General features: G+C 45.0%; 1 protein-coding gene across 2 annotated transcripts in view; it reads right to left on the minus strand.

The window, feature by feature from the left end:
• REEP1 (receptor accessory protein 1) overlaps window positions 1–15,158 on the minus strand; it is a 45,405-nt gene that overhangs the window by 23,268 nt on the left and 6,979 nt on the right. For both annotated transcript variants that reach the window (XM_061168783.1, XM_061168782.1), the window contains exons 2-3: window positions 11,799–11,919; window positions 9,180–9,293 (exon numbers count right to left, since the gene is read on the minus strand). In XM_061168783.1, coding sequence (XP_061024766.1) covers window positions 9,180–9,293; window positions 11,799–11,919 — 235 coding nt within the window. The remainder of the gene's footprint in view (window positions 1–9,179; window positions 9,294–11,798; window positions 11,920–15,158) is intronic.

A 15,158-nucleotide genomic window follows, 5' to 3' on the forward strand; every position in this document is an offset into this window, starting at 1 on the left:
ACAGCCTCCTTCCTGTCCTAACAACCCACAGGTTGACATTCCTCTCTCTCTCTCTCGGTGGGGACCGGGGCAGGGGCTCACGTGTTATATATACGCTGCCACTCAGACACTGCTCACCTCAAGGCTGAACAGGAGGCGGAAGTCGGGCCCAGAGCAATGAGGGACCTGAAGCCCAGGGTGGGAGAGTGGCTTGCCCAGGGCCACACAGCATAGGCAAGGTGGACAGGGAGGGACAAGGGCACAGGCAACGCCCCAACTGTGCCCAAGCTACCGCACCACAGAGAAAAGACGGGAAGAGATCCACACAAGCAGGAGACAGCCTCGTCTCCACAAGAGTCTGGATTGTAAATAACTTCCCAATGCCAGCATCGGACTTGTTTCTTTTATTGGTTCAACAGTGAGTGAAGATCATGATCAACCTTAGAGAGCAAACTGACACAGGAGAAGTGACTAACAGGTAGCCTCAGCATGAGCTCTGCCTCCTGGGAAGTCTCTATGGACATCGACTCATGATTATTTTGTGGCAAAAACCATTATCGTGCCCATTTTGCAGGTGAAGAGGCTGAGGCTCATAGAGGTACAACAGCAAGTGGGGGAGCTGGATTTTTTTTTTTTTTTTTTTTTTTTTTTTGGCCAGGCTGCGTGGCATGTGGGATCTTAATTCCCTGACCAGGGATCGAACCTGCACCCCCTTCATTGGAAGCACAGAATCTTAACCACTGGACCGCCAGGGAAGTCCTGGAGCTGGGATTTTTTTAACCTGGGTCTGCATATTTCCAAAGCCCATACTTGTTGCTAAGCATTGCTCTCCTGGCTGTGACAGCTAAAAATATGAACAGCCATCCTTCATTCCTTTACCATTTACTGTGCACCTAGTAAGGGTGCAGATAAGACATGGATAGAAATGACTACAAGAGGGCCACTGGGGTGCCATGAAGTGAGAGACCAGTTCCACCAGGAATTAAGGAGGCTGCTGTGAAGGAGGTGGCTCTTGACCTTGAAGGGTGGACAGGATTTCAAATAGGTGGGAACAGGGGCAGATGAACTAGCATCAGTAGAGGCAGGAAAGAGAAAATTCTAGAAACAGCAGAGTTGCTATTTCTAGAACAGCACTGAAGGTGGCGCTGTAAGTACAGTGAACCAGAACCAGAAAGAACCAGAAAGGTCAGGAGAGACTAGACAGGAAGGCTGGGATCAGGGCCAAATGCACAGGCCTCAAACAGGAAGGGAGAGTGGCAGTGACCCCTTGAGTGGCTACTGCAATAGTCCAAGCTAGAAGGGAGGGTGCCTGGAAGAGGGCCTGGAAGGAAGGAAGGAAGGGGTATCAAACGGGCAGGACTTGAAGAGTAAATCGGAGGAAGGAGGAGCATCAAAGATGACTGAGATTTGGAGCTTGGGGTCCAGAGAGGATGGTGATTTTGTCACCGTCAGAAATTTGGGACACAAGAGAAGGAACAGATTTGGAGTTAGAGAGATGCTGACTGAAGGTACCAGGAGACAGGGAGGAGAGGTTCAGAGAACCAGAAATGCTGGACTTGAGACCTGGGAGAGGAGAAGACCTGGGAGAGGAGAAGATCTGGGAACCAGGAGCATCAGGTGGTGACAGCTGAAGGTGAGGGAAAGGATGAGGTGGCTCTGGGATGGAGAGGAGAGCAAGGCGGGGCCCTGGAGAATTCCCCCCAACACTGAGGGAGTGAGGGGAGGAGGGAGGGAGAGACAGGAGACAGGATTCAGGGAGGAGGAGGTGACCGAGAAGGAAGGTGCATCGCCACAGCCAAGAAATAGCTCTTCCCACTCATGGTGATCCTAAAAGTGCTTTCTCAGACCTCCTAGGTTCAACCAGGCTCTTCTTAGAGGTCAGGCAGGCAGGTGGGCTTCCCTCTTTCCACTGGGACCCTCGATGCATCCAGCTACATATGATCTCCACAGGCAAACTTGGAACAGAGATTGGGCAAGTGATATCAGACCAGCAACTCCGCGTGAGTGCCAGCCCTTCTGCTGACTTGTGAGACTGAGTCTCTTGCTTGTTTTAATCCACCTCACCGTCTGTGGAGTGGAGTAAGGTGAGGTAACATTCCAAGTAGAAACATCGGGAGGAAGACAGGGTGTTGAGTAACAAAGGCGAGTGTGGTAGAACCACAGTGGACAAGACTTGCTTGGTGCTGCTTCAGGTTGTTTCGGAAATAAGCTCCAGTGCAAGCTGATTTGTCTGGGAGGCAAGTATTCCCTACCCTCCACCTAAATTTTTTCAGCAGGTTGTCCATAACAGTTTATGTAGTCTTGGTGTTTAAATGGTTGCCATGGTGAACTCTAAATATTAATTTTTTTTAATTTAAATTAGAAACACTGCCCAAAGATGCTCTTTGAAAGGTTTTTTTAGTTTTGTTTTGTTTTTTAATTATTTATTTATTTACTTATTTATTTTTGGCTGTGTTGGGTCTTCGTTTCTGTGCGAGGGCTTTCTCTAGTTGCAGCAAGTGGGGGCCACTCTTCATCGCGGTGCGCGGGCCTCTCACTGTCGCGGCCTCTCTTGTTGCGGAGCACAGGCTCCAGACGCGCAGGCTCAGTAATTGTGGCTCACGGGCCCAGTTGCTCCATGGCATGTGGGATCTTCCCAGACCAGGGCTCGAACCCGTGTCCCCTGCATTGGCAGGCAGATTCTCAACCACTGCGCCACCAGGGAAGCCCTAAATATTAATTTTATGTCACACAGTCCTTGGCTAAAACAGAAGAAAGAGGGCTAACTTGACATAAGCTAGCGCAGAGGCTGGGAAATGTTCTTCTGAGGGGTGAAGGGGACAAGCATGAAACTTCCTGGAGTCCTCAGCCACTTAGATTCAGCAGACACAAGTGTGCGAAGCCAGACAAGGGAGACACAGGGACCCAGAAGGGACAGCAGTCTTCTCTTCTTCCTTGGCAATACATTGAAAGCATGAGTGGATACAGGGAGGTTTTATAAAAAGAAAATTAACACCTGCCCCCTGATTAATCGTAAACAGGTAGTTTTTGCTTTTGTCTTTTGTGGGGTGTTTTTGGCAAGAAAAAAAAAACAAAGGCAAAGGCAAACAACTCCAGTCTGGTCAGAAGCCCCAAATCACTAGGCTTATGAACTTTCCAGAATGAGCTTCTGGTTCCAAGAATAAAGTTCCATGTCATTTGAAAGCAGTATTTTTATTCAAGCAAGAGGTTTAGATAAAGCAGTGATGGATAAAAAATAAGGATCAGAGGGAGAGGACATTTTTTAAAACTATTTATGCTGAACTGTTTAAAGAGTTTGTTTTTAAAGCAAAATTGAGTGGGAATTTTTTATTTTTTAATGAGTGGGAAAACACTATAATTTATCTCTCTGTGATTGTGCCCAGATGTTCAGATGCTAGGGCTAGAACCAAGGCTTGGCTATACCCTGGTGGCCACTGACCATAACTGCAGGCAAAGTACCTGAGCTTTGGCTGGCAAGTCAGCAAAGTGGAGGTCATGGTGTGAAAGCAGAGCCGGACCAGGGGAGAAGATGAAGAAACGAAAGATCCACCATGGGCAGTGCCATAGGCTGAGTCTCCATCTCCCTGTTTTCCTCGTGAACCTCATATACAGAGCCCCCAAAGGGCTGAGTGGGTAAGGGAGGGGCCCTTGTCAAAGCAGAGCACTGCAGGCAAGAAGATGGAAATAAGGCAAAGGAGAACCCAAGAGGCTTAACAGAGGGCTTGGGACAGTGTTGCCCAAGAGAACTTTCTGCAATGGTGGGAACGTTCTATCCCTGTGTCAGCCACAAGCCACACTGGCTGCTGAGGACTTGAAAGGGGGTGAGTAAAGACTGAGGAATTGAATATTAAAATTTACTTAATTTCAATTAATTTAAATTTAAATAGCCACACGTGGCAAGTGGTTACCATTTTGGGCAGAGCAGGATAGGAGGCATCAAAAAGTTTATTCTTCAGATCAATCAACGAGGTTTAATGAGTGCAAAACACCAGACAAGTTAGCAAAGTTTGGTTTTGGGTTTTGGGTTTTTTCTAAGCAAGAAACAAAGGAAAAGAATCCAGAGTCACTCATGGCCAGAAGCTCACAATCTAACAGGAAATACTAGATTCTAGGGGGGGAAAAACCCACACGCAATCTGGGGAAGAAGCATCCCTAATTCACAGAATGCCAGCTTTACTTAGACCAGCTGTCTTAAACAGGTGACTTTAATAACACTATTGGCAGCAGTGGAACTGTTCTAGGGATAGGATCTCCAGGGAAAGTAAAAGGGCATTATTTTTCAAGTTATGAGACAGGTAAAAAGCAAGATTGGTTTGCCAGGCCTGAGAAGTGGGCAGGTGGAAGAGACCTAGGATACGGTTCAAATGTCAAGGGGAATAAGGTGGCCTGGATACCTCACAGTTTTTTGGGGTTCTTTGGAAGATTTTTTTGATGTGGACCATTTTGCAAGTCTTTATTGAATTTATTACAATATTGCTTCTGTTTTTTTTTTTTTTTTTTATGTTTTGATTTTTTTGGCCACGAGGCACGTGGGATCTTAGGTCCCCAACCAGGGATCGAACCCACACCCCCTGCGTTGGAAGGCGTAGTCTTAACCACTTGACCGCCAGGGAAGTCAGTTTTTAAACTACCTGACAGTTTTAAAACTCTTGATCAATTGGTTTTTCTCACTATTGTTTCTCTTCCCGTGAGAATGTGTTTTGCTTAACTAATGAGTTTCTAGAGCATTATTTTTAAAAAGAGAGAGATTTCCAATTCTAGTCTTAAAAAGACATGGGGCTCAATTTTCCCTCTGGGTGGAATTACTGGCTGGGAAACAGCTAATATCTAAGCTCAGAGCCAGCCAAGAGACTAGGGACACTTAGAAAGAAGGTACTAGCGAAGTGTGTCCCTAGGAAGGAGACAGAGCAGCTTTTGCTGAAAGAAAAAATGCATCCATCACTACTTCCCGGGGACAAGGATTAGACCTTGGGGAAAACTGGGGGGGTGGGCTGGGGGTTAATAGGCCTGGGGAGAAATTTCCAACATGTAATTTTGTTTGTTTGTTTTAGCTTTTCTATTCTAAGATAAAACATTAACATTAATAACAACTTATATTTGTACAGTGATATGGTTTACAAAGCTTCTTCACACTTCATGATGATCCAAAAACCCTGCAAACATTCATTTTTTTAGAGAAAGGGCTCAGGGCTCAAAGTTATAAGGAAAAAAAGAATTAACTAAAAGTGTAGGCAGAAGATATTTCATTCTTCTGGTTAAGCTCTGCAGTTTCCTCCTGGGGAGCCATCAAAGGATGGAAAATAGAGCAGATGAGGAAGGTGTGACCCCCCTCATCCGGTCACCTGGTCCCAGCCTCCCTTCAATCTGTCTGAACTCAGAGAGAGGCTCTCAGTCACCTCACCCTCTCTCCTGCAACTGTTTGGCTAAATGCAGTGGATATTTACAGTGAGAACTGATTTGTAGGTTGAGGGTGTTTTCTGGGAGGAGACAGGCAGGGTCCAAGAGATGTAAAATGGAACCATGAGTAGGGCGACCATAAATCCCGGTTTGCTTGGAACAGACCTAGTTTCTACCTGTTGTCCCAGCATAATAATTACAGCACCGTTTCACTCTCAGATGTGTCCTGTTTGAACATTATATGGTCACCCTAGCCACTGTGACTGGGCAGAGTGTCTTTTTTTCACAAAATTGCTTTGATTGTTCCCCTGGGGTAATCGACAAGGTTGTTCTGGACTCAGCTTTCTCATTCTCAAGGTTAATGCTTCTAAGGAGCTAAATCTGCATCCCAGGAATGTTAAAGAAGTTAACTGTTTTAACCCTAATCACCTGTGGTGTAAGGTTCTGGATGGGCCCTCAGGCAGTGACCTGTAAAGAGTTGGCTGTTTATTTTATTTATTTATTTTTTAAAATATATTTATTTATTTTGTTTATTTATTTTTGGCTGTGTTGGGTCTTTGTTGCTGCACGCAGGCTTTCTCTAGTTGCCGTGAGCGGGGACTTCTCTTCGTTGCGGTGCAAGGGCTTCTCATCGAGCTGGCTTCTCTTTGTTGGGGAGCAAGGGCTCTAGGCACAGGAGCTTCAGTAGTTGTGGCACACAGGCTCAGTAGTTGTGGCTTGCTGGCTCTAGAGAGCAGGCTCAGTAGTTGTGGCGCACAGGCTTAGTTGCTCCGCGGCATGTGGGATCTTCCTGGACCAGGGCTCGAACCTGTGTCCCCTGCATTGGCAGGGGGATTCTTAACCACTGAGCCACCAGGGAAGTCCGAGTTGGCTGTTTAAAAATCACCTGGGGGAACTTGTTAAAAATAGAGATTCAAGGGCTCACTGCCTGAGATTCTGATTCAGCATATCTGAGAATCTGTTTAAAAATGAAAAACAAAGCTTCCCAGGTGGTTTGGATACTAAAGCCAGATTTGAACCCAGTGATGACTTATCATCCTTCGGCTGCGGCCTGGAGTGGTCCATTGTTACTACGGAAACCACTGATCTATCCCTCAGCCAGGTTGAGTTTTACTTCTTCTTTTTCTTTTCTTTTTTTTTTTAAAGTACACATCTGTTTCAAAAACAGCGGGTGTCGGGAACCAGCTGCAAGCTGACACAGTTCTTGCAGCTTAAACCATGGCAAAGTCCTGCTTAATTCTTGACAGGACCCGAAAGAGTTATTAGAGAAGATATGAGTCTTGGCCCGTGAGGTTGCTTGCGGTTTCTCTAACTATGGTTTGTCCTTGGCATGTTTCGGTAATCACAGTCTGTTCTCACGCATGTTTATATTCTGGTTCGCAGAATGTTTTGTACTATAACTTCAACATTAAGGAAATACTGTCTGATGATTCTGTCTTGTGATTTTAACAAAAACATGTATTGCCTACTGCAATCTATAAAAAGAGTTTTGATGGGAAATAAAGTGTGTGTGTACTTGTACACCACCCTCCTGACCCCGTCTCTTCTTAATCCCCTCACCTGCTCTCAGGACTTGTTCCTCAGTCTAACAGCGACTGACAAGAGGGCATTATTTTGGGGAAAGAAGAGTGTTTTCTCTCTCAAGATATTTAGAGAGGAAACGCAAAGCCCCCACAAGGCAGAAAATTTTCTTGTCTGAAACCAAATTCAGCAGGAAGCAGGCGTCCCTCACTACTTTAGCCCAACTAGAAAGAACTAATGAGCAGTTATTTTCTGAGGCAAGTTTCAGACTATCTAGAGCTTCCTTCAGGTTAGTTGTAAGGTGCCCGGCTGGAGGCCTAGGCTCACGGGCTTCCCTAGTGGTCAGAGGGACTGGCAGTGACTGGCCAAGACGGTATCAACACTCAGGAGGCTCCAGCTTGAGGCAGACCTGGAAAAGGATGGCCCTACAGAATTACCATAAGAATATAATTTCCACACACAGCTGAGTAGCCTGGTGACCTGTACTGAGCCACCCTGATAAATATACCACATTGATGCTCTACAACTGAGCTGAGAAAAGAGCAGTAACCTATCTTCCTTCAGGTGCAGAAGCAAAGAAGATGGGGTGGAGAGAGGGCCTGGGAGGCTTCTGTAGCTTTATGTGGCAAAGTTAGCCTGATGAATTCAGAATTTAGCAATTCTGAGTTCTCTTTTCTTTCAGCTTAAACACAAAAGCCTAAAACGATTGCATCTCAAACAGAAGGATCTTGGAATTCACTGCTCTTTGTAAATCCTGATACATCTCCTCCAGATACCAAAGCGGAATTTCCCCTCCAATGATACTCATTGGGATTCATCGCTTTGCCAGCTACTATTGTACCTAAGGTGGACAGGGACCCTCCAGGTACCAGCGGAACACTTCACTATGGTTCTATGTTACAGAAGCACCTGGTCCTTCTCTGAAATAGGAATCACTCCCCTTTGGTTCTCCTGTCTCCCCGCCAGCCTTTGTCTGCAGAACTCCTTGACTTTATGTGGAAGGTGCTTTTCAAACTCCCAGCCCTGTGTGCTAAGTTTTTCTCCCAGAAATGCTCCTAAAGTGCCTCTCCCTGGTTCAGGGCCCAGAAAACCCAGCTCAGTCCCCTGACCCAACTGGCTATCAACACCCTCCATCCGGGTGGGAGGGAGGGAGACGCAAGAGGGAAGAGATATGGGAACATATGTATATGTATAACTGATTCACTTTGTTATAAAGCAGAAACTAACACACCATTGTAAAGCAATTATACTCCAATAAAGATGTTAAAAAAAACCCAAAAAACAAAAAAAACAAAAAAAACACCCTCCATCCCACCATCCACCGGGAGCCCATGGAGCATGAAAATCTGTATTAATCGTCCTCTTCCAAACCCTTTCACAGCTCTACCCTCTCTTTCCCCCAAACCCTCACATCGTCACCCAGGACTCATAGCTTCCCTTTGCTAATACAGCTCACCTCCCAACCATTGTTTCTCTCCAGACACAAGCATAACTGCCTTTCCTCCACCCTCAGCCAACTGTAGACCCCTACTCTACCTCTGGATTTGGAGGAAGGTGTTGTCACCAGGAAACACTAGGGCAACCTGCTGAATTTGCTCTGAGAGTAAACATCTACCAATTTAATTTTTCAGGGCTGAGCATATAACGAGAAGCTGACAAAACGACAAGGAGAATGTGATGGGAGAGGAAGCTGGGAAGGAACACGGAGGGCCTTTGAACAGGGCTGGGTGGAAAAAAGAAGGAAGTAATTGCTTATATCACAATATCCCACAAGACCAGTATTTATTTCAAACCTCCTCTACCTCTAGTTACTGCTGCTACACATATCATTGTCCTCCACGTTTGAACCACTCAACTTATTCTAGGACCCTGGGTTCCTTCCCCTGGATCTGTGGGGCCACGTGAGCATGGAGTGCACCCACTCACTCAGGTAATAAGTCTCTGCACCTGTCTATTTAGGTGACTCTCCCAGTGCACCCTAGGAAATTGCAGAGAAGAGCTCCCTCCCCTCCCCTTCTCTCTTCTCTGCGTCCAAGGATTACACTCCAAGTACTTTAGAGGTTCTTAACATGAGACCCACAGATGAGCTTCAGGGGCTCTGGGAACCTCTCAATATTGCATAAATCATTTGTGTGTGTGGGTGTGCAGTTTTCTGGGGGCAAGATTCACCCTTTTTCCCCTCAGATTTTCAATGGGACCCCAAAGAGGATGAGGAACCTGATTGGTCCTTAGCCTGTCTCTGGGCAAGTTACAGCCATGGTGGTCAGGTCCCAGCATGGTACCTTGGAAGCAGCCATCACCGCCGCCGTGGCCGCCACGTTCAAGCCTCGCTTCCCAAAGTGCACAAGGGCATCATAACTTCGGTCTTTTGCTTGGACCAGGCAATCATCGATTTCCTGTCAAAGGAAAACAGAGGCACACTGAGTTGGAAAGCTCAAATAAATCTCTGTTCTTTCTCCCTTCTCCTGAGCGCTGAGCTTGGGGGCTTGCCCAATCACTGATTCTCTCTGGCATTGCCATTAACTGGCTGTCAGACCCGGGCAAGTACTTAGCCTCTATTCACGGTTCTGTCTTCTGAAAAATGAGGACCCTGGTGGCACCTAACTTGTGGAGCAAGGTGAGGATTACATGCGATCATTCCAGGAAAGCACCTGACACAGTGGCTGGTTTCAATAACCAACACCCATTGTCATCTTCCTTATCTCAAGGAGGTCAGGCCCCGGCAGCTCTGAAATTCTATTATTCCATAGCTATTTCATACAATATCCAAATCCTTCCCCATGTATATATCGATGGGAGGGATTAGGACGTAGAAAGAAATAGGTGTTATTTTTGTTGATAGAGAAGATCATTTTACAGATAACAAAATAAAAGCAGAAATTAGAAGTCATCCAGCATCATACCACAAGGTAAAGGTGAGGTGGGAAAGAGGATTGACATCTACTTCAGGGACCAAGACCAAGTAAGATATTGGTTTAGTTCAAATTTGAATCAACACTGGCTCATTCTTTTTGTTTGTTTGGTTTGCGTTGTTGTTGTCACTGTTTTAAGAAAACAGCTGTTGTGTAATCACAGGAGCTCATTGCAGAGTTCAGTCAATGACACTTGGCCTCCATTTCATTTGAAGTTCAGCACATCGGTGCACTTCCTTTGCTTTGAGGTATGCAGGTGGGCAGTCAACCCCCTGCCTTGTCCTTGTTTAAGCTTCTTCAGGAAGTCACAACACTAAGTTTCCATTGTGACCCCTGGCTGACTCCAGAAGTGATTCTTGGCAGCTCTTAAGAGTCAGTCACCTTCATGTCAATGGAAATTACATTGGCAGCTTCAGGGTAAGTCCAGTGTTTGGAGAAAGGGAAGTAGGAAGAATAGAGATTTGATAACCAGGTCGAGACAGGGATTACCATTCCTCAAAATCCACCCTCTGAGACGGGAAGTGTGTCCGAGTTCCTAAACAGATTCTCAGAAACGTCTACAGTAGGCTGCTCATCCAACCGATATACTCAAAGGCTTCCCCTGGAAGTCCAAAGTATCCAACTTTCAGAAGCAATAGAAATGAATATGTCAAGCCACCAACAGTGCTCCTAATTCACACTGTAGAATCCTACCACACAATCAGTTTAGAAAGTCATATACTATCATTAATGAATTATACAATGTTGGACCCAGTAATCCCACTCCTGAGAATTTATTCTAAGATAAGAAGTCAACAGAAGGAACTATATACTATGTGTGGTGATTGTCGTGGGTCAGTAGGAAGACCAAGTGAAAAAGGATGACATGCCATGGTGTCTAAGATCTCAGAAGATAAATATTGCATCTGCTCAGCTTTTTTGTTGTTGCTTTTTGATTTGGAGTGGTTTGTTGTTGTTGTTTTTTTTTTTTAATGTACGCTTAAAATTTTATTTTAAAGAAATGTTTCACAGACTGGATTGAACTTAAAAAAGGAGCTCCCAAACAAATTAATAAGACAGAGGTCATGTGTATTTTAGTGGTCTCGGCATCTATTATTGTATGAAATCTTAAGAAAACAATGGAACAATCCATTGAAAGCAAATCCGGCAAATTAGGTTCAGTGGAGATGTTAAACAAAAAATAATTTTATAGACAGTGACATTATCTTATAAGTAGCTTAAATTTCTTTTCAAGAGGTGTAAGTTGTAATTCCTCCTTGAATCCTTAGTTATTGTTGACCCCTTCCTGCAATTTCTCCCTGTCTTATTTTTTCCATCTCTGACAATAGACAAACCTACATTTTCATTTCAAGGATGTATGTGAAGTACTTTGAAGCGAAACAAACACAAAAGATAAATAGCATGAAACAAATTATTATGACTATTCTCATTAATACTTATTGACTGATAATTACTAAAGTAGCAGGTATTTCATTGGTAGCATACATTTTATCATTGAACAATAAAGCAAACGTACTAGAAATTTATTATATTCCAGTCTCTGTTAGTAGCTATCTGGGTACAAGTTCAAATCATTTAATCTCTCTAGGCTTCAACTTTCCTGTTTATGTTAAGTTTTTAAAGTATTTTAATAGTCTATGTAAAAATCCTATCTGCAAAAGGATAGGGGCTGAGCCTGATAAAAGGAAGGAAATTCAGTTTGGGGAGTTGAATTATGAGTGAACCTTTTCTGTTTTTTGTTTCAATGTATGGAAATGTTTTACAATAAATAATGATGAATAATATCCTTTTGAGAATTTCACCACTATTTCTAAACAGGTCATAAAAATAGACTTAAAAAAGAAAGATTAGAAGGAACAAATGTTGGAGGGGGAAAATAAGAGTCAATTGAGAGTCTCCTGCAATAAAACAATCTGCCTTTTTTTTTATCACTTTTTAAAATTTTTTTCACTCACTGGAAGGAGTGCAAGGCAGAGCAACATAAATTACCTTTTCTTTTGAAGACAGCGTGGGATGTACAAACTTCCTATAGAGGAGGCTGGAGCCTTTTGTGTAGGGAGACAGCAGCCAGGCTACAAATGCTATTTTCAGTTCATAATAGAATGGAAACCTGGAGAGAGATGAGAAAATACACATTCCATTAGGTCCTCGGCAACTCCGCCCTGAGCCTTTGAAACATGAGACCTGGGGGCATAGACACCTCTCCTGCCTGCACACGGCCGCCTGGCCCCCAGATTCCCATGAAGGTGTATGCACACACAAGCACATCCAAGGCACAAGCCCAAGGCCTCTTGAAAGCCAGTTCATTTTTTTCTTTTTTCTTTTCTCTTTGTCCATACGGCTCAGCTTGTAGGATCTTAGTTCCCCAACCAGGGATTGAACCTGGACCCTCAACAGTGAAAGCACTGAGTCCTAACCACTGGACCGCCAGGGAATTCCCAAAGCCGGTTCATGTTTTCTTTTGCTGTCAAGCAAGCCAGGGACCTGGGGTCTCTCCAGCAATCACCCTATGACCGTGCTTGACAATAGCTGGAGCTTCCTTCCGAGCTCTGCTCATTTCGGTTGGAGCCGGGGCTCCTGTAGGCCCAGATACCACAACCAGCCGTGCCCAGTTTCCCGGTCACTCACTCTTCACTGGAGGCCAAGAAGGCACAAACGCAGGATTTACAGTAGGACGGAGCTGACAAAGAATCGCCAGACTGAGAATGAAAGCCTCCCCTCCTTGGCTATCTTCTTAGTCCCCAAAGAGGCAGGGATGGGAGCCCAACTCTTGCCAGGAAAGAGGATGCTATTCACCCTGCTCAAATCAACAGCAGGCTGGTGGGGAGGAGGGGAGGGATCAATTAGGAGTTTGGGGTTAATATATACACACTACTATATATAAAATAGATTCCAACAATGATCTACTGTATAACACAGGGAACTATACTTAACATTTTGTAATAACCCATAAGAGAAAAGAATCTGAAAAATATATATATAACTGAATCACTTTGCTTACACATGAAACAAACACATTATTGTAAATCAACTATACTTCAACTAAAAAAATTAAATTTAATTAAAAAAACCAACAGCAGGCAAAAAGGTCTTGATCTTTTTGGTGCCATAAGAAAGAAGAGTTCAAGGGCTTCCCTGGTGGCGCGGTGGTTGAGAGTCTGCCTGCCAATGCAGGGGACACGGGTTCGAGCCCTGGTATGGGAGGATCCCACATGCCGCGGAGCAACTAGGCCCGTGAGCCACAACTACTGAGCCTGCGCGTCTGGAGCCTGTGCTCCGCAACAAGAGAGGCCGTGATAGTGAGAGGCCCGCGCATCGCGATGAAGAGTGGTCCCCGCTTGCCACAACTAGAGGAAGCCCTCGCACAGAAACGAAGACCCAACACAGCCAAAAATAAATAATAAATAAATAATAAATAAAAATTAAAAAAAAAAAAAAAGAAAGAAGAGTTCAGGGTACAGATAACATACGATTCTGAAGTTTAAAGTCCTGCATGCCATTCGTTTATGCATCCCATAAACACTCACCCGGCACCCATACGTGGCAGCTGGTGCTGAGCACCAAGGAGACAATGGGGAGCAAAGAAGGCCTGACCCCTGCTCTCTTGGAGCTTCCAGTCTAGCGGGAAACATAGACAAGGTTCTGGCGTCCTTGGAACTGGTAGTCCAGTCAAGGAAACAGAGATTGCTCAAATCATCACAATTAATATAGAATAGCAACCTGAGACAAGTGCCATCACGGGCCTCTGCTAACCCATGTGGTGCCTCTGCACGTGTGAGGAAAAGCCAAGTCCTTCAGCTGGATGCAGTCCTGCGAGCACATGGCTTGCAAACAGGGCTTCGTCTGAATTTCAGCTCCACTCGCCTCCTTGGCCAGATATCTTGTGCTATGAACAACCTGTGCAACCATACTTGGCAGGCCGAATGTGTATTAACCATATTTTTAAACTTTCTGTACTCTGATGCTTTGACATCTTGGGACCTTGCTGACTCTGGAGAGACTGCCTCTCCCATGGAAACCACAATACAGTCTCTTGCCCACACTTCCTGCCTCTGCTTCCTGATCAGCCCCATGCTTCCCCATGTGGCTCTGCGCAGCGGGCTGTACCTCCAGGGATCTGTGAATATAACGAACTTATTCCTTCATGATAGTCATTTCTGTGTCTGCATGTCTTACCAGACCTGAAAACAAAGTCTGGGTACCATCAAAACAGATGCGATGAGGGAAAGTGACACCTGGGCTAGTCTGAGGAATCAGAAAAGTAAACCCCTCCCAGGCATCCTCCCTGATAAGAGAGCCAAAACAAAGAGCAATTTCTAGCAAGTCACTTCAGAGCCCTTTAACTCTCACTTCACACCAATCAGCGGCTCCACCCCCTCCTCCTTTCCTCACCTAGTCCACTGCCTTCTGCTTCTGGCAGGCCCTTCCTGAACATTCCCTTAGCAACTAAAGGACACTTCATGTCAAGATTGTTTAATGTTTCACAGCCAGAAAAGGGAAGGAGCTGAAGGAAGAGAGGTGTGATTCTCCCGTAATTGAACACTCTGGTGATGAACAATGAAGGAAGTTTTGTCTGGAAAACAAGTAATTGTCAGCCCCAAGGGACAAATGAACCTGCAAAGCTCAGGCATCAACCCAAGATTCACGGATAATCCCAGGGGGTTCTGTCGCACTGCTGCTCTTTTGTTTATTATGTAAAAGACGGGTTTTCAAAAAAAATAGGTCATGCATGCACATAGTTTAAAAAATTCTAGAAGTCCCAAAGAGTATATAGCAGAGTCTCCTTCCCATCCTGGATGCTTTTCCAAAAGCATAAACATCACCAGTTTCTTGTGCATCCTTCCAGGAGTGGACTAGGGCTAAGATATACAATTGTGTGGGTATATATGACTCCCGTAATGTCCCCCATGCTCACCTAGTGGCATTCTCTGCACCCCTCCTACACCTTGCTTCCCCCGACCGCACACACGCGATTAACAGTACACTTTGGGGATTTTTTTTTTTGGCTGCACCGCGTGGCTTGCGGGATCTTAGTTCCCCAACTGGGGATCGAACCCGGGCCCTGGTAGTGAAAGCGCGGAGTCCTAACCACTGGACCGCCAGGGAATTCCCCAGGCCTCACTCTTCTTTTTTTTTTTTTTGAATTTTTGAATTTTATTTCATTTATTTTTTTATACAGCAGGTTCTTATTAGTCTTACTCTTCTTAATGGCTGTGTATGGAGGCATGAGCATCTACCCAGACCCCCATGAATGGATATTTACAAAGGTTACACTCTGGCTACTACAACAGAGCTGCTGTGAATCTCCTGGAGCATGCTTCTTTACATACCTATGCTAACGTGCCTTTA

The sequence above is a fragment of the Eubalaena glacialis genome, chromosome 14 (assembly GCF_028564815.1).
Source record: "Eubalaena glacialis isolate mEubGla1 chromosome 14, mEubGla1.1.hap2.+ XY, whole genome shotgun sequence".
NCBI classification, from domain to species: domain Eukaryota; kingdom Metazoa; phylum Chordata; class Mammalia; order Artiodactyla; family Balaenidae; genus Eubalaena; species Eubalaena glacialis.